The 20,789-nt window shown below is 36.9% G+C and overlaps 1 protein-coding gene across 15 annotated transcripts in view; it reads right to left on the bottom strand.

Annotated features, from left to right (window-relative positions):
- LOC126284122 (afadin) overlaps window positions 1-20,789 on the bottom strand; it is a 995,168-nt gene that overhangs the window by 9,858 nt on the left and 964,521 nt on the right. For all 15 annotated transcript variants that reach the window (XM_049982823.1, XM_049982822.1, XM_049982819.1 and 12 more), the window contains 7 exons: window positions 18,376-18,532; window positions 17,086-17,232; window positions 11,790-12,205; window positions 9,257-9,386; window positions 5,586-5,774; window positions 2,375-2,698; window positions 350-601 (listed from right to left, as the gene is read on the bottom strand). In XM_049982823.1, the coding sequence (XP_049838780.1) occupies window positions 350-601; window positions 2,375-2,698; window positions 5,586-5,774; window positions 9,257-9,386; window positions 11,790-12,205; window positions 17,086-17,232; window positions 18,376-18,532 (1,615 nt within the window). The remainder of the gene's footprint in view (window positions 1-349; window positions 602-2,374; window positions 2,699-5,585; window positions 5,775-9,256; window positions 9,387-11,789; window positions 12,206-17,085; window positions 17,233-18,375; window positions 18,533-20,789) is intronic.

Here is a 20,789-nt window from a genome sequence, read left to right on the forward strand (position 1 = left end):
CATCTGGACTCAGTGCTTTTGAGAACATATGATTTGCCATCAAGCAAGGTGTGCATGAATTGCCTCCATTTATATCCAATCTCTATGAATTGAGGGTAATGGATGATTGGATCAGGATGGCTCCCCAATGCTCTGATGTCTCATGGAGTCCATCCCACAATGCTCCATCATCTGGGAGGGAGGAAGTCCTGCATGCTACTTGGGGCATTATTCAGCTGCTAACAGGTTTATATATATCAAGAATACTAAATAAATAGCACTTCCTTGTAATCAAGCAGAATAGAGGGAATAAACACCAACTGCAGAGTATTTTAACATTTATATTTGCTCATTTTAAAGTTTCACCTACCATAGGAGATGACGCCCCCGGCCCAGCATTTGCTGGTGGTGGCGGCGGGTATCCGTTGTAGTGGCGATAGCGACCACCTGGTGGAGAAGCTGGACCATTGCTTGTGAGGCTTTCTAGCCGCAATGGGCCAGGTTTGGGAGCCATGGTGGGCTGCCGTAAAGGTGGAGACACCTGCTGGTGCTGCTGTAGCTGTTGCTGCTGCTGCTGTATCTGGTGCTGCTGCTGCATGTGTTTCTGTCGCAGTTCTTCTTCCTGAACAATATGTAATAATATATTTAATGGGTGAGGTGATGTCAGCATCTGATGACTTATATATACGCATTCATGTCTTTTGTGCTGGCTATCAACAATGCAGTTTTGTTTTATAAACTGCATGAGCCCATAGAGAGGTAGTTATTTGAAGACTAAAAAAAATCATGAAGCACAAGAACCTCTACAATGCAATGCAAAGGTATTTTTAAATTTATCAGTCATGGAGAATACATTGGTTATGATACCTGGAGAGGATGACAGATAACAGCATGCCAAATTGAAAAACTGAAGGAAAATTGTATCCATCCATTGAGGGACAGGGGAGAGCTGTTGTCCTGCCTCCTCGGGGGGGGGGGGGGGGGGGGTGATGTTTGAAAAGAAAACTTATATTCTGCCCCATGCACAGACATACGTATCAATTCAATTCATTATCAATCTGAAGAAAGACAGAACTTATAATGGATTCCAACGGAAAGCCGTTGTATCCAAATCCATTTGTCCGGAAACAGTAAAACAATTTTGCTGTTTGCCACTATTCTTCTTGCAACTGAAAATGCCTAATGGCTATTGGTTCTAAAGCTGTACCTTCAATTTGTGCTGTTTTGTTTTCCCACATATCACTGGTCAATGTAAAGAACTGGAAAAATTCAGAATACAAAATGTATTGAAACATATCTGAATGTGATATTCCTGGCAGCAAAATAATATGTACAAATCCTATACACATTATACGCTCTTAGTCAAGCATGCTGCAGGCAGTAAGTACTTGTTATGGAGTGGTAGCAATAGTACTTTTGGAGATTATTTAACACAGTTTATCGGTGGTTATGAGTTTTATTTTGTAAGAACTTGTGTAATGTATCCTGGTCCCTTCCCTCTATAAAAATAGTATGAATTGTCACGAATTCCCAACTGAGATCTAGGGTGCACATTTGATTCCACTAGATGCAAGGGATGACCAAGTTAATTGGATGATCAAATAATATGTCGGCTGATGCTGCCAAGATGAAAAAAAAAAAAAGCAAACAGAGCTGTATGGAGGTAGAACGTTGCAGAGGTCAAGGTCCTCAAGTGCAGAAGAAGAAGAAAAGAGAAGAGGCAGCATTGTCTTTTATATAGATGGATATATATATACACACACACAGATATTCATAGATGGGTTTACAATATGGAAACATGAGGAATGATTACAAAAATATATGGGGGAGCAAAAAAGCACTAATTTTGGCAGAAGAAGACTGTATGAGGCTTTATAATTTCCATGGATATGCAGAGTGGCAAAACTTTTTACTGCATTAGGACAGATCAGTAATTACCAAAATCTTGAGCTTGCAAAATAAGGTTATTTCATGTAAGAATAGAGATAACTTTTTTCCCTTTAAATGATCATACCACTGAATGGAATTAAAACACTATTCTTGCAGGTACATGAATTCTACTAAACAAAACTGAGTTCCTTTAAATAACTTCCAACATTCTAAACTATTGTGTGTTGATAAGCACCAGCATTCTCTTTTGTACACACTATAATCAGTGCTAGTTCTCAACCTATAGCTCCAACATCTGTTATTTTCTGTGCATTAACTGTTTTGTACAGGAGATACACAAAATAGTAATGTACTGAAAAGTCACTTTCAGATGAAAGCTGCAGAGCCACTATCAGGAAAAACATGTTGCCATCAAGATAAATTCACTGAGCGATTTACTCAAACAATTAAGAGATTCTCATGCCCAGATCCCTCCAACAATGCATAAACTATGAAATACACTTACCCTGCGATGTGTTGCTTCCCTCACACGCTCCTCCTGTTCAAGTTCCGCCTGCCTGCGACGTGCAGCAGTTGCTTCTTGCTCACGTCTTGCTCGTTCTCTTGCAACACTATCATCTGCAGCTTGTTGTTGTTGTTGTTGTTGTTGCTGCTGCTGCTGCTGCTGTTGTTGTTGCTGTTGTTGTTGTTGCTGCTGCTGCTGCTGAACAGGGGGACGTGGTGGCAATGAGTTTTGTGAAGGTTGCGTTGTTGGCTGTGGTGGCTTAGGACTCGCATCGGATTGCAGTGTCGCCATGCGCAGAAGGCCTTGTACACGCTCGATGCTCTCCTGAAAGTACAATAATTTGTGCAACGAAAAACTTAAATCACCAGAAGACTAATGTCTACAATGTGAGTTCTGCAGACCTCAGAATTATTATTAGACTAAGTATTTGAATAGTCTTCTAATATTAAATTCCAGTTATTCTCTTGAAATAAAAGAGGGAGGGGGGGGACGATTAATTTGAATCCTGTAGAGCTTCACAAGTTATCAAAGAGAGCAAATCATTGATACCTAATTACCTTTTAATTTTGTTTTCTTTTGAACCATCAGTCTTCTGTCTTATTTGATGTGGTACATCATGAATTCCACTCTTGAGCCAATCTCTTCATCTCACAATGGCACTTAACCCAATGTCGTAAAATATCAGTTTGATGTATTTCGACCTCTGTCTTCCCCTACAGTTTTTCCCCTCTACAGCTCAATCAAGTATTAAGGAAGCTACTTCTGTGTCATAATACAAGTGTTTCTTTCTTTGCTGATTTTGTGAAGAACTGCCTTATTCCTTATCTTATCAGTCCACCAGATTTTCTGTATTCTTCTATAGCACTATATCTGAAATGCTTTGAATTTCTCCTTTTTCAGTCTTCTCACAGTCCATGATTCACTTCCATACAATGTTGTATTCTGAATGTATATTCTAAAAAAAATCTTCCTCAAATTAAGAAGTATGTTTCATACTAGGAGACTTCTTTTGCCTAGAAATGCCATCTGCTAGTCTGCTTTTTACGTTGTCATTGCTTCATCCATTACGTATTATTTTGCTTCCAAGGTAGCAGAATTCCTTAACTTCATCTACTTTGTCATCTCCAATTTTATTACTCCAAGTTTATTAATACCCTTTTTTCTGCTATTCCTGGTTACCTTCACCTTTCTTTGGCTTTCAGTTTCTTCAAGTGACATTTTATACCCATTACACTGCTCATTTCATTCAACAGGCCCCATAATTCTTCCTATCATTCACTGAAATTTTAATTGCACTCCTAAACCTATCTTTAATTTTGGTCATTGCTGCTTTAATGTGTAGACTGAACAGTAGGAGCAAAAGACTGCATCCTGTCTTATATACTTTTCAATCCAAGCACTTCATTCTTTGATTTCCTTTTTTATTGTTCCCTCCTGAGTCATGTACATACTATATACTGCCGGTCCTCTAAATGCTTGCCCCTGTTTTTTCTAAAACTTTGGAGCATCTTGCACCATTTTACCATGTCAATCTTTCTATGACAACAATTCCTATGGAGGTGTCTTGATTTTTCTTCAATCCACCATCCATTATCAACAGCGACGTCAGAACTACTTCTCTGGTGCCCTTACCCTTCCTAAAGCCAAAGTGATCATCATCTAGAACTTTCTAAATTTCCTTTACATTCTTCTGTATGTTATTTTTGTCAGAAACTCGGATGCATGACCTGTTAAACTGACTTTGAATAGTTTTGCACTTAGCTGCCTTTGCTATCTTTGAAGTTGTGTGGATTATATTTTTCCTGAAGTCCAATTGCGTGTATCCAGTCTCATAGATTATAAACACCAACTGCAATAGGCATTTGGTTGCCACTTCCCCAATGAATTTAGAAACTCTGAAGGGGCGTTACCCATCCCCTCCAGCTTATTTGATCGAGGGTCTTCCATAGCTCTGCTGAACTTTAACTTTAATGCTGGATCCTATGTGTCTTCCATATCGACTCGCATCTCTTCTCCTACCATCAAACAGTTTTTCCACATTGCAGAGGTCTTCATTGTACTCTTTCCATTTATCTGATCTCTCCTAAGCACTTAACAATGAAATTCCCACACAACACTCTTAATTTTGACACCCTTGTGTTTGATTACATGAAAGGATGTTTTCCTTTTTTAGATGTTGAATGAGTCCTTTAAATGATTTTTACTCTCACTTCCCTGCACTTTTTCCCATGTATTTCATTCCTAAGTGGCGTCTATAGCTGTATTCTTGTCTTTCCCTGGACATTCTTGTATTTCCTTCTTTTGTTCATCAGTTAAAAGTTTTCTTTGCAGTTACCGTCCTTGTAGTTATGTTTGTCTGTCTAATTTCTATGGGGGCCCTTTTTAGATCTGCTCCTGGGTACACCTAGCAATCCAATACCTAATTTCAGAAGCTCTGTCTAGCCAAGATATAATCAGTGGTGGCTTCTGAGTGTACATTACGGGTATTCACAAATTTTTAGATTTGGATAAGATGATGATGATGATGATGAAGAAGAACAATTCACAAATACCAGCAAGCAAGTGTAAGCAGAGAGAGATACAAACTGATGAACACTGAAACAGACTGAGATCAAGAATAAAAGGCACACTGAAATGGTGCAGTGTTTAATGAATTCAACTAATTGCAGTGTGACATACAAACCTGATCAACCAGAATTATCAATATTGTGAAAACTAAAGTTGCTACTCACCATATAGCGGATATGCCAAGTCGCAGAAGACTGTCACAAATGAAGCTTTTGGCCAGTAAGGCCATTGTCAAAATTAGATGACAATCAGACACAAACACATTCACGCAAACCAAACTCACACACACATGAAACTGCAGTCTCGGGCAACTAAAGCCACACTGTGTTGCTTCTGTTAGCTGAGACAGCAATCATGTGCGTGCGAGTTGTGTGTGTGTGTGTGTGGGGGGGGGGGGGGGTTTGTTTGTTTGTTTGTTTTTCACAATATTGTTACATTCCATCCTGGATTTTCCATTGTTTGGTTCAAACCAAACTATGTTATACTAGCTTTTGCTCAGCCACTTTAGGTGAATTCAAATGCTTCCTTCAACAGAGCACTGCCGATTCATCTTCTCCTCAACTGAGCACATGTTGAATGATGCAGATGAGCTGTAAAAGCAAAATTTTCATGGAGAAACTGAACTGTAAACTGGCAAACCAACCTGGTCTTCATCACCCTCCTCATCTTCATCCTGCTTGGCAGCCTCCTCAGCCCGGCGCTGGAACTCCCTCTCAAGCTTCAGAGCGCGCAGCTGCTCCTCCTGCTGTGCTGTACGCTGCGGCAGAGCTGAAAGTTCTGCTATTTGCTGGTCCCGCCACATACGAGCAGCTTCACGTCGTCGTTGCATCTCCTGAAACAAACATGGAAACGGCATAAAATTAATGCTGCTATAAACAATATATTTATCTTGTTTACATTTGCAGCCATTTATCCTTAACTGCTACTTTAATTGTGCTTTATCCCATAGACAATGGGTGAGCAGAGCCCCCTCCTGCCCCTTCTTTATTGTTGTCACTGCACTGGCTTCAGTTAAGTCTCACAAAGTTAAATTTGATTTTTTTTTAAATTGCAATATAACTAGCTGTGTTTCAAACAGTACAGAAAACTATAACATGTTTGCATGAACATGTAAATGAAAAGTTGTGAAATGGTTGAGAAAGGCTTCAGAGACTTTTGAAAAAAATAAAATTTTGTTGCAAACTAGGGACTTTTTTTATTATTGTGGCTTTCATTAACTCTCTAGATGAAAAGTTCTTCAACTGTTTATCAGCTACAGCACTAGGCATTCTCTCCTATTTCAGGTATATCAATGACATTTTAGTCACCTACAAAGGACCTGTTGATGGCACTGACTGTATTTTCAATCTTAATGAACTCCTCGAGAAAATATCTTTCACCAATGAACTCAAAAACAAGGCCCGTCAATTGAATTTTCTTGACTTGATGCTTCGGTAGAAGAAAATAAAATCACATTTAATATTTTTTGTAAAGAAACATATACCGATCAGATCGTACTTGCATCTTCCATGCACCCACAATCTCATAAAAATGCTTTCTTTCAATCTGCTATTCACAGAGCTACTTCTATTCCAATCTCGAAAGTCAAATTTGAGGAAGAAATTAATTTAATCAGAATGATAGCAGTTAATAATGAATAAGAACCTGCCACAGTGGATTAACATCCTTAAAAAGAAAACTGTTAAAAGAGTTCCTACACTAGGCACCTCTATCATCGAATCCAGCCTAAAGAAGGTTTTTTTCTATTCCTTTCTTGGCGCCCATCTCCTACCAGATTCAATGCCTCCTTCATAATAAATACAGCTGTAATTTGCCCTTTCAACCAATAATAGTTTGAAAAAAAATTTTATTCATAATTTAAAATCGACCTGTTCCCCTTTGAAAAACTCTGGTGTCTATACAATTTTTTGCGACACTTTCTCTTCTTACTACATAGAACAAACACGTCCTTTACAGTCAGATACAAAGAACATCTTTTAAGAAAAAATGGTACTAGCACCCTAAATTCGTCTTTTGATAACCACCTTCTGATTATAGGTCACGGGCCTAAAGCCGTTCACGACATTAACATTTTATGCACTCAGAAGAAAGGCCATAGATTAGATGTTCTCGAAGAATTAGAAATTTTTAAACATCTTTCTCGAAATGATGGCCTCATTCTTAATGATCAGCTACACTCACATAATAAAAGCTTCTTCAAGACATTACTTGATATTTGATTTCATGTTCCCTCATGCAGTTAGCAAAATATTTTTTCTATCTAAGTAGACTCACAATTTTCTGTTCATTAAATGGTTTATATTAACTACATTTCATCTTATACCATTTTTCTACTTGGTGAGTTATTCAACTCCCTTTGTAATTCTGTAATGGCGTTTTCAGCCATCAAACTGTACTTCTAAGCTCTTATGTAGACAAATTGTTACCACATCTGCTGCTGTCGGATAAAATATTGCCTCTTACTTCATATATTAAATAATGTTCATCATAATATCTGTCTGCCTATATTTTGAGTGTTAAGTAGCTTGTTTGTATTTGCAGCTACTAGATAGCACTCTTGATGTAATTTTCACCTGCCCGCAATTGCTAACACGGGTGCCTCAGTCTGATGCTACCATAGCTCGACACATGTGAGCAGCCCATAGTGGCTTATCTTTTATGTTTTCTATTTTAAAATTTTGTGACTAAAGCTTTATTGCTCGATATTTATTTTATATGTGACATGTAAGTACTGTTTCTTTTCTTTCTTGTACTGCTAGTCAGTACCTACACTTAAAAAAATGTTTTTCCTAATATTTTGTACTTTCGTTATAGGCCAGTTTGAGTGTTATACTTCTGATGAAGGCACTCTTAGTAGTTGCTGAAACCTAGGTCAAAAAGACTTCATTTCTGCGACCAAGGGCTGCTATTGGTTTAATTTTAAATGCCAGTGTCTTATACACTGTGTGCAAAAATAAAGACACTGTTATAGAGTAACACATACCAGTAAATGTAGATAAAGACACTAATTCAGAGGTCAGTAGATCACCTCTGTTAAGTCGAACAGAAGCCTGCAACTTGTAAGGGTACAATACAGAAGCGTTCGACAGTCCACAGAGACAAATGTTCTTATTTCAACAGATAACTAACACAGCTTATTACAAATAGAAATCAAAAGGAAGGTCATATGTATTGTTTCAATCGTTCTGAATTAAGGAAGATACTACTGAAACAGTGAACATAAAATAACTTGCAGTATCATAAGTTTTAAAACACTAAATTCACATGTATTAGTCATCTTTATTCACAACTTATAAGGGCAAAACATAAAATAACAAAAAAATTGTTATTACAGTCTTTTCCCAAATTACTTAGAAAATAAGTGCTGTCTTGTTTTGCAATCACCTGCTGTGTGTCTCACTTTGTCTACAAACCGCGTATGCCCTCCACAAAAAACTTTTGCATCATAAGCCACTTCCGTTACCTCAAGTCATGTGAAAATGAAGGGTAGATGCTTAAGCACATCAAATTTCAGATCACGTAGTGTATTCATAGTATGTGCAGTTTTGGCAGCATGTGTTGGCACAGGGCAGGAGTGCTATCTTGAGAAAAGTACACTGTGTGTGCACTGACTGCCACAACTAGTGAGTTTGATCATTCTTCTGGAGCTGCATCATCATAGATGTCTTGACTTCTCAAAATATTGTCAACTGGACATTGAGGTCTTGAATTTTTCTTGACTGGATTCATTGAGTGCTCCCACTTCCTTGTTCAGAATGGTGCACCCAGATTGCGTTTTCAATCACAATTCAATCAAGATAATTGTTTTATTTTCATACATAATGGCACAATTGGCCCTAAAACATCATCTGATGCACATACTCATTATCCAATGGTCATTATGGCAAATACTGTGTTCTGATCAGTGACTCACGAGTCAGCAATGATGCATATGTTAGCGTAGTTTCAGTATAATGAAAATGTCATCAATGTAACTTTCAAGAAGTCATTCATTCTTTAGAGCATTTTTATTTTAAAACTCTTTTCTTACATAAGCAAGTTTATTGCTGACTACAGAAATATAAATTATTTTAAAACCACAATGTACACACACACACACACACACACACACACACACACACACACACACACAGGGGGAGGGGGGACAGGAAGAGAGAGAGAGAGAGAGAGAGAGAGAGAGAGAGAGAGAGAGAGAGAGAGAGATAGGGGGGGGGAAGAGAGAGAGAGAGAGAGAGAGAGAGAGAGAGAGAGAGAGATGAGTAACGTGCATCAATCATGTAGTGCTTAATGAAATAATTAGAAACCAGACATTACCTTTTCACGTTCTTCTCGTTCCCATGGATTAGTTGCACTGAACTGATACTGACGTGGTGGTTGGTTAGTATTGCCAGTTGATGAGGGGTAATAGGAACCTCGTGGAGGATCAGCCATGCTGGCAGCATATCTGAAATGCAACGTCAAGTCAAGCATTAACTTCTTCCTTGATATTCAAATATTTCTAGAAGGTTACATGTAACATCAGAAAGTAATTTATGGCAAACAGACTGAAATTTTTAATGAAATGTTACAGCAAATATCAAGAGGGTTGTGTTTTGCTTTTTCACTGCTGTTAAAACACAAATTGTGAATCAAAGTTAAATGCAGAAACATTCTTAATACCTAAAAGCATCTGCCATGCATGCCTGTAACTTCCCTTTTGCATTGTAAGTTTTTCTCACTTTTATTTTAAGTGTCTACACAATTGGGAGATTAAGTAGAAGTCTTAATGGAGTGAGAAATATGAGCAGTTGCCTACTTTGTAACAAGCTACATCTTATCAATTAGAAATGAAAGCGATATTTTCAGGATGAAAGTTAAGGATTTGCTAATGACACATACTTTTTATTCTATTGATAAGTATCTGAAGGCAAACTTGCAGTAACTATTGATATCATCCCCTCCCACACAAAATTGAAATCTTAAGGGAAAAAAAAGTTCTGAAGTGTGTTGAATTTTTATGTAATTTTTAAATTATTTAGCTGCTTAAGTGTGAGATTATAGCTGCAATTACTTAACATGTTCTGTTGTATGCAAATTTAATGCGTGAAAATGTATTTAACATTTTGTCAATAGCCCCATATCTTTGTGGTTCCACAGTTTAAGATTTCTGGGCTTCAAATGAACAAATACATACTAAGCATAATCAGCATTACAAGGAAACGATAAATTGCTACTCACTGTAAAGGTGACAAATTGAGTTGCAGACAGGCACAATGAAAAGACACTTAGACGTTAGCTTTCAGTCAAAGCCTTCTTCAGAAAAGGAAACATATGCGCATTTTATTTGTACAAGGAATTCCAGCATTCCAGTCCGAGATGCTGGAGATGGGGATCGTGTGTGTGTGTGTGTGTGTGTGTGTGTGTGTGTGTGTGTGTTTCCTTTTCTGAAGGAGGCTTTGGCTAAAAGCTAATGAGTAAGTGTCTTATCGTTGTGCTTGTCTGTCACTCAAAGTGTCATCTTTATGGGGAGTAGTAGTGTGTCTTTTCCTTATATTGTTGATAATTCAACCAGGAGGTCCCACTGTCAAATATGTACTGTGCAATATGCCTTTACAAGTAAAGAGATGGCAATACACATGGAAAGGTATTTCTTAATACAGTATAAACTGGAAATCTGTGCTTCGCTGGTTTCCACTACTTAAAACATGCTGGCAAGCTGCTCCATGGGATTATGAACTATGTCAACACTATTTTTGTTGTGCAAGTGACCATTTTCAGACTCAGTGGCATAAAAGACGTATCATTTCCCTAGTACTGCATGGAAACATGATCTGTGAAATGTAACAGAATACCTTCAGTAACTCATACTTTACTAATTGCACGGTGTCCATGCTGCGCAAGCTCTATGAAACCTTAAATTTTCATTAACAGTTGTGGAAACTGTATCACTCATGAAGAACGATGCACATGAAATAGAACTAGGGAGATGCACAGACCAGTGTATTAGACATAAAAGCTTAACATCACATAGACATAGCATGCACATAGGCCTGGCAACATCCTCTGTTGTGTTATCATAATTGTCAGTGTTATGTTAGGTAAGGAAGTGTTTTCATTGATTTTTTTCTATTGCCGATAACACAGGTAAGGCCTGCTTGCCTCTTCAGCTCTCGCCTCTCTTGTCCACTGCTCGGTACTATCTTAAGTTTTGTTTCTGGCAGTTTTAGATGACCATAAACAGTGGAATAGTACACATCTTTGGTACAGCATGTAAGAAAGTTCATGGTATGATGCTGTAAATTGTCGTTATGGTAGTCAATATTTTAAACATCTCTACAGAAACAGTTCTGTACTGTTACTTACAGTTAATTCATGGCAATGAGATTATTTTATTATTCTTTTTTGGTATTTATTAGCTTTTTCCATAACTTGGTGTCCTAACATTGTGTTAATAGCACTCAGGAGGCAAAGGGACAAGAAAGTTCTTAACTGAGTTGTCAGAAGTGAACTCTGTGCAGAAGTTTTTTTTTCCCCCAAACATAATGGAGATTATACACTTTTGTGTTGTGACATCAGTATTTTCAGTACAATACAGTCACAAAGGTAATAGGGGCAATAAACCAAACAAATTATGCTGTAACAAGTTCCCGGAGAACAACAGCTCTTTTAAGGGTTTTGTAGAGGACACATTCATCCAACATAATTAATGTTCTTAACATGTTGAAACCGAGACCTTAAATTTAGTTGCCATTTTCTACTACACTTCTGCTGTTTACTGTGGCTTCTAAATATGGAGAAAACGTATTATAGCCACCAGCAGCAAGACCCATTACAGCTTGTGTTTACAAATGTAAGTATTTCTCCCTACCTGTTATCATTAACAGATCTGTGATCCTGTTGTTGTTGTTGTTGCTGTTGCTGCGGCTGCTGCTGCTGCTGCAGAGATGGCGGGTGTTGCTGCTGACCCTGGTAAAGAGGATGCGTGGAGGTAGGTGGTGGAGGAGGGGGTGGACTTTCACGGTACAACCCATGTTCAGTTTGTTGTGCCTGCTGCTGGTGATGGTGATGGTGGTGATACTGAGCTGGCATCATCTGAGGTAGTTCTGAGGGTTGGCGTGAAGGTTTGGGTGCTGTTGGAGGGGGTGCATAACCCGGTCTGTATGTCGGAGAAGTAGGCGACATTGGGTGATGAGAGTGGAGGTAACCCTGTTCCAGTACTTGCTGCTGTGGTGATGATGGATAATTGTAGGTTGTGTTTGGTACACGAGGCATATTTGGCAGCATCTAGTGATGAGAAATGAAAACCTTCAATTACAGAACATATTACAGGCCATTTCATAGTTAATAATAAACAACTTAAATAATTATCCACTTACTATATTCTGTTCAAATTAATCAATATACTACTGTTCAGAATTTGTATGACAATTATAGTTCAATGATGCACAAAACAATATAGTATGTAAAAAAGTTCAATTGAATTGTAGAGAGCACATAAAGCTTACAAGGGGATCACACCTAATTGTCATCATAAATTTAATTCAAATGTATGGGACATTGAGAGTTTGGCCAGAAATGAAAGTGACACAAGTGGGAGCTCCAAGCGGATAAGAATTTAGAAGAAAATAGCATTTTTGACGTGGGTCAGACACAAGTCACTTACATAGCGTAGTTTGCTGGCAGTGATTGGTGCACCGGAAAGAGTACGAAATGGTAATCCGAGGATCATGGTGTCGAAACCCTTTATGTAAACCTGCTGTTACTTTTAATTTTTACACCGGAAATAAACTGAAATAATGGTGAATACATTGTTTTTATATATTTTTTCATAAAAGGCTAAAGGAAACTTGGGAGTGCAAACAAATTTCCAATAAAGGATTGCAAAAAAAAAAAAAAAGGATTGGCCCATTGAGAGAAAAATTGAACCACATACTGGGAAGACTGCATCAAAATACATTCCATTGTGTCTCACCAACTATCCCTGCCAATATTTGACAAAATGATGCATTACATGCAGTTTGCTGCCAAACTGTGCAATGAGCAGAACCTTTTACAAACATAAACCTAGTTTGTTTTTATATTGAAACTGAAAACCATGTAATTGTAAAGACATAGCATTTATAATCTGTGCAAAATGCTGAGTACTGCTTCTCCTGTTTTTACAATGTATATCACCAAAGTGCATGAAAATCTGTCAGGAAGTTTCAACTGTAAAATATAAAGTCCAATCGAAAAGTGTCCATTTGAGGGTATTTCTGCAGTGTATACGTAATGCTGCACAACTCCGATGCAGATATATAAGAATCAACCACGTAGCATAGGATTAGTACAGTATTCATGTCTCTCTGGCATGCAAGCAATAAACATGGAAACATAAACTATTATGAAGTCATTACTAAATGCCTCTGAAAAGGACAGTTATTCTTTTTTTGGCAGCTGAAGGACACACACCTTAGATCCACCTTCAGAGAATATAGAATGTGTATGGGGCAGCATATTTGTCAAAAACCACCATTGTGGAATGGTGTGCCAAGTTCCATGCTCGTCACAGGTCAATCTGGGAGGCCAACTCGGGTGGGAGACACTCAAGCACCCGTCCTATAGTCCCTATCTCTTCCTATGTGATTATAACGCCTTCAGTCACTTAAAATCCGACTAGGGTCAACGAGTATACAGAAGGCAATTACGGACTTCTTCACGCAGCAGGACACAGTGTTTTACCAAACTGATTTCTTTAACCTGATGCATCAGTGGGATGATTGCCTCAATGCTCACAGTGGTCTTGCTTGATCAACATACCGATTCTCGACTGTTCGGTCTTCAGACGGAAAATTTTTGATCGTCCATTACAATAAAATTATGTAACCTTATATATGAAGTTTTCAAGTATGCCTTACAATCCCCACCTGGAGATTTACTTGCAATCCCAAATATTACTTTGCCTTTTATTTTCATGTTTTTATACAAATATTAATAAAAAATATACTGAGTATTATTTCAGTTTATTTACAGTGTAAGTAATGTAAAGTTCAAGATCCCCCACCCACAGGTGCTTGATATTGGAATCCTTGGATTACCATTCCATTCTATTCTGGTAAGTACAGTAACCTAAATGACTCTCACCTCTCACTTCATAAGATCCATGTCAAAAATGTTTTTCTTCTAAATGCTCGGCCATCTGACACTTGCGCTTCTGTCATTTCCATTTGTGGCCATGTTCCGCATATACCATAAATCTGGATGGAGTTGGTCATTACAAGTGTGCATGATCCCCTTCTTAGTCAGATATAAAATAGGCTTATCCACTGTCCATTGACTGCTGTTTGTATTTAAAAATGATTGGTTTCAGACAATGTCGCCGATCTTCATATCATATCTTATACTTACAGAGTGACTGGTCTTAATGAACCATCAGTTCACTGTCATTTACTGATAGTTCTGTTACGACAAGTTACTCTGTAATTACAAGATAGGATCTGAAAATGGGCAACATATCCCAAAAAAAAATCATTTTGAACTGAAAACAGTTATTGGTAGACAGAAAATAAATCTAAATTAAGAAATTGGATAATTCCTTGAGACAAATGTGCTCAGTCTTGGGAAGTTAGTAAGTATGTTAGCATATGACCTACCCACTAAGTTTTCTTTCCCATAATATTACTTTATTTTTACACAGATTTGGGTTTATGTTCATGCTACTAAAGGCCAAATACGTGTAATGTTTTAGAAGAGCACTCCAAGGTCTTCTAGCAAGGAATGAATGTCAAAGAAGTCTTGTCACTACTCATGTACTTCATACGGCCAAATCAATTGATCCTGCGGCTAATATTGGTTACTTCCACACTGTTTATGGATGCCCGCATGACAACCACAATACATCTTACGTACCGCTCCCATTGGATCTTTATAACTGATGAAACATTCAACTGGTAAAGAGATCCAGTTTTCAAACCCATACTGCAGGGTCAAGACTACAATCAGTTTATGGTTACTGAAAGAGCTCAAACTGAGAATACTCAGGGAGAGAAGATCCTAAGGCTGTCTACATAATACATTCTGCTTTCTCTGTCTTTTTTGCAAGTAACATTTCGAAACAATGGGTTATTTAGGTAGAATAAATGATCTACTGAGTTACTCAGTCTTGGAGTGTAGTTCCAAGAACAGGTTGAGTTAACGCTGATCTTCTGAGTATTCAGTCAGATATTCTACAGCAGAAAATCATGAAATCTCAGAAGATAGAATGAAGCAGATTGTGAAAGGTGCAAACTCTGGCATACTGAAGTTCCACATAGACAATATGTTTGTTTTGTGCAGAGATTGAACTCCTAAGAAACCAATGGGCTCTATGCAGGAAAACCATAATGCAAAGTATAAACATGTACTCTAAAAGAACTTTTCTTCCAGTAACACAGTAGACTCAAGTGTCACGAGGAAATGCTGGAACAGAATCTAATTTTAAACAGCTAAAAGATTTCATTTCCTGGATTTAAAAGATGACAATAGCTACTACACAAGATGTCAAAGGCAATAACAAAGGAAAGCAATGGATAAGATGGAGAAAATGGAGAAGTTAAATCAGAGCTGTAGAAAACAGGCAGCTAGTGTGTCAGAACAAAGAAAAAATGATGGGAGAAATATGTTTGTGGTCATAATCTACAAAACACTGTGAAGTAAATGGCAGAGGCTAATTCTCAATGTATCAGCCATCAGGGACTATTCCTGTTCGATTTACACATCAAGTGCAGGAAAAATTATGGTTTAAATACCTCTTTGTGTGATGTAATTAGTCTAATCTTATCTTTGCATACTCTAAACTATACAAAGAGGGTCGTAAGACATTTATTCCTAACTTAGAGCTGGTTCACATAACTTTGTAAGTAGGCTTTCACACAACGTTTTACGTCTTTCTTGAAACATCGGCCTGTTCAGTTTTTCAGCATCTCTGTGATTTCTACCATGCTTCAAATGAACCTATAACTGTTCTTGCTCCTCTTCTGTGTATATGTTAAATATATCCTATTAAATCAATATTCTAGAAAGAGTTGCCAATTGTTTTTTAAAGCAATCTACTTTGTAGACAGACCGAATTTTCCTATTACCCTACCAATGAACTGAAGTCTGGCAACTACTTTATCTGTGACTGAGCTATGACCATTCCATTTCATATCCACACAAACTGGATATTGGAGATGATCAATTCCAATTCTCATTCGTTGATGTTGTCATAAGATACTAAGTTTTTTTCCATTTTGTGAAAGTGCAAAATTCGACATAAATGAATATTTAACGCAAGTTACCAATCTTTGAATCAGTTTGAAATCTTATTGAGATAAAACTGAATATTTTTGCAGATTTTGTCAGAGCACTTCTTTATAAACAGTATTTCATTATAGATAAATGCATCATATGTGTAAAGTCTGAGCCTAATATTAATATTATCTGCAAGGTCATTAATACACGACACAAAACACAGACATCCCCACATGCTTCCTGGTGCACATTTCCATGTCCATTGTGACTCTACATTTGTGATAATATGCTTTGTCCTCCTTATCAATAAATCCTCAATCCAGTCACAAATTTCGCTCGATACCCCCTACAGTCGTGCTTTCGATAACTAATTTGATGCACGTGGGGAAAAGTTTTAACAAGAATAAAGGAGCTTGGCAGTAGAGAAGGAAGGTGATCATTGGTAAGCAGAGTGAAAGCAAGAGGCAACAGAAAAAATAGATAACAAATCATGAATTCTTTTGGCTTTGAGAACACCAAACCATTAAAACTAGTAGCCTGCTCTCAAAAAATGGAACTGAGAAGAAAGTAGTCTACTTTACAATGTAATGACACAAGGAGCATCTCCATTCAGCTTTTCTCAGCACTTTTCAGTGTAGAAGCCTACATGTTTGAGCCTCCAAAAACAACCTTTAATGTATCATGGAATTTAGCATTACATGGAGTTCAAGTGTTTGTGTAAGTACTTAAAATTCCTCAACCACTATCAGTATCTACAATATTAAAGACTGTTCTCAGTTTGTAAGACTGGCAGATTTCAAAATATGACACCTGTCATGACTAAAGGTGGCTAATTCTTCAGCACTGACTTATAAGCCACAAGAACAATTAAACAGAGATATTGCATTTCTTTCCAAATATTCACTATAACTCACTTGTGGACGAGTCAGATGTGGTGGATGGTGAAGTTGTGGAGAAGTAATGCCTCGCATTTCACGCCTTCTGACTTCTTCCTGCATCTCATGCAATTTTGCTTCCTGGCGCAACATGTCTCTTGTAGATTGAGATCTTGCTGTCATTCCCTGTAACAGAATAGTACTGATAGTAAAGTATTTCATTTGAATGAATAGCCATTTAAGATAAACACATTATAGTTTGTACAATATATTGCAGCATAAAAATACAAGTGGAGGAAAAGTTAGTGGGCCTTTTTGTAAATAATATATTAGAGAAGCATTTTTAACTTTCATTTACAGTCAAACATCCGCAACTTTTCTGGTTCTTATGCCTCAGTACTACGGTATTACTTTAAAATGAAAAGCCAAATAATACCTGAAGTATTGATGGCTACAGTTTAAATATGTTTCAGAATCTCAAAATTTAAGACATGGATGAATTCATCACATCTTACAACAAAAAATTAGTGGAAATATAAACAAAGGAAGCAGGGGAAAATCAAGGATTAGTGCAGTTCACTCATACAAGTCATATAGCACGAACATAATAAAATATGAAACTGAATTGTCTTGAATATAGTTTGAGTCTTTTTGTTCCATGTTTGTTACCATGAAAATCACAGATTTTAGGGAGGAAGTATCGGTTACTAGACGCCAGTAGTTTGGGCAATGAAGGTGCACAGAACTGACATCATCATTATCGATAAGTACTTCTCATTTGTGAATAAATCACATTTCAGAACTTATGATCAATTATGAAACAACAGAAAAGAGTGAATGAAATTTTGCTTTTCAAATATTTATTATAAACATTATGGGCAGCAGCTAATGAGATATACTGGCAGGACAGATTATGAAGTAAATGCAAACTGTTTTACCTATGTTCCAAACTTAATTACCACTACTAACAAAAAAACAAAACCCTTGTAAATATCATCTGTTAATACATGTAATTTTGTTTGTGCATCTCTTCCTAATGTGTCACTTTTTTTATATTTTATGTCAGCTGCCACAGCCTAACTCGAAATTTCTTATTTAATCTGAGTGAAAAACCTATATGTTAATTGTTTCATCATACTGAAGAAACAGCAAAGGCAAATTTCATCACATCATGGATAATAGAGGGTGAACAATTTCTCCCTTCTACCAGATTTTCAGTTTTAAAGATCACATATGTCTTAACAAGCTGAATTCTGTGTAAATGTCTAAAGGACAACAGGTTAAAGGTGGCAATGCAAAAGACAAAAATGAATTTTCTCTGCCATTTACCTGGGCATGCTGTGGGCTGCCATATGGGTCTTTCTGTGGAATGTACGCAGATGTGGGCCGGTCTCTGAGATCCCTAGCATTCACTGGCATTTCAGGTGTCCGATGCAGGGACGACTGTGACCCACGTAATCCAGTCTTCTGTGGATGTGGTGGACTCCTGGGAAGTAAATAAACATACATCGTCTCAAGCTAAAGGAAGCAGTTTAAGAAGATTGAATATTAAATGCATGTGTGTATACCTCCACAACAAAATTTAGAACATGCTGCATACCCATTATTCGTATGATCAATTATTCCACATAATTTGTCAAAAACTAAAGAGCTTAGTAGACAAAAATTGAGCTCCACCTGACTAATTTTCCATTTTAATTTACACTTATATGAATATCAATTATATTACTTTTTATTCCATTTGGTTTTGACTATTCCAAATAAATAAATGTAATAAGCGTCAAACAAAGAAAGATTATATTTTATATCTGTTACAAATTATTTTACACCTTCATTTAAATTAAAAATACAATGATAAAATAAAGTAGGACTTGACGCAAACTATTTATTAACACATCAAAAGAAGAAAATGTCATTCAGCATGGCACAGAAAACAATTTGTATTTTGTGTTGGTTTATATAAATACACATTTAGTTAAATATTATCTTCACGAGAACTATTATTTAACATAACACATATGATAGAAAGTTATTAGTTTATTTGTGAGTAACATGCAAAACTGCATAAGAAATGTAATACTACTGTCTGACAAATGGTGTTACACCCAAAACTTGTGATGGAACTTTGTCATTCTACAACTTTGGGGCTAGTTGCAATTTTACTGTCACAGTTATATTCTTAAACACTTGCAGAGCTCTTGAGTCACTATGAATTAAATGAAAGGAAGACTGACGACTGAAGTCAATAGAAGAAAAAAAATTTAGGTATGAAATGCTGAGTTACCCAATTAACAATGAACAAGTTTGCAAGAGTTCTTAATAAAAACAGAACTGTGGCAAGACAATAAAGGACACAATGTAAGAGATGTTTACGACAACCAGGAATTGTATCTCTATCTCTCTCTCTCTTTCTCTCTCTCTCTCTCTCTCTCTCTCTCTCTCTCTCTCTCTCTCTCTCTCTCTCTCATTTACTCCATGTACACAATAAATTTTTAGGGCTTGTATTCCAGTTTGAAGAAGCTGCTAGGCATTCCTAACATGAAAGATGAACACACTGCATGGTTCTATGAAAACATAGTGACAGTAGTTAAAAAACATGTGTGGTTATTATTGAATACAAAATACCCACCAATGTAGTAACATACTAATATTTATTACAGAGAGAATATTTAGAAAAAGAAGTAAAGAAAACTAAAGTGTAACATTCTGTCATCAAAGATAGACTACAGTCTCAGATATGACAAGGACAAGCAACAAACTGGCCACATTCTTTTCAAAGCAATCGTCCTGGCATAAGAAACCTAAATATGAATGGTTGGAACAGTACATGAACTCCAGACTTTCCGAGTGCAACTCCTGCATCTTAGCCACTGTGTCACTATGCTGAGTCAATATTCAGAGGCCCAGCAATGGGAACAGAAGATTAATTACATTAATTATGATAAAGCAGATTCTTGTCAGAGGTTCTATAGATTAGTGGTTTCTGGGAAAACTATCAGCAGAACCACAGCAAAACTTCAAAGACAGTGAATGGGGCATGTTATAAGATCAGAACGTGCTATACGGAAATTTTAAAAGGAAGTAGTAACATAGCAGTACAGCCATCTGTATTTTCCCAATATCACTACACAATTATCACATCTTTCAATTACTCCATCTTACCATAGATGAAGGCAAGGCCAAGATACCATATGAAGTTTCGAGATTTGCATTAAGCTAAAATGGTACAGAAAAAGTAATGGATTCTTTGTATATAGATTTTTTGATGAGAAAACTGAGTTTTTAATAAGAAAGTGTCTTTAAAATAGTTTCAGCTGAGGTCTTGACAAAGAAATGTAACCAAATGGTACAGCCTTTGTTTTTATGCACCGCAAGCCTTCTGAGCATGTGTTGCTTATATTATAATAACAGACCATATGCTGTTAGTCTTCATGTGGATCCCAAATGCATATTATTTCAGTGGGTTGGTGGGAAGAGGAGAGGTGAAGGTATGCTTCAATTAGCTTTTGTCAAGTTCATTCAGGTTCATAGCTCTGTTAAGGAATAAAAATACATGTGATGGTCACATAAACATTCAGAACTATTGAGCTCAGTAAAGTTTCTAAATCATAAATACAAGAAAAGTTTGCAATTTGCATGTTACCACAACAATAAATTAAAAATGGTCAAAATAAACATACTGAGCCATGAAGCCCAAAAACAAGAGCAAGATGTCTCTGAAGCAACTAAAAGTACTTGAGTGA

This window comes from Schistocerca gregaria, chromosome 8 (genome assembly GCF_023897955.1).
Source record: "Schistocerca gregaria isolate iqSchGreg1 chromosome 8, iqSchGreg1.2, whole genome shotgun sequence".
In the NCBI taxonomy this organism is placed as follows: Eukaryota; Metazoa; Arthropoda; class Insecta; order Orthoptera; family Acrididae; genus Schistocerca; species Schistocerca gregaria.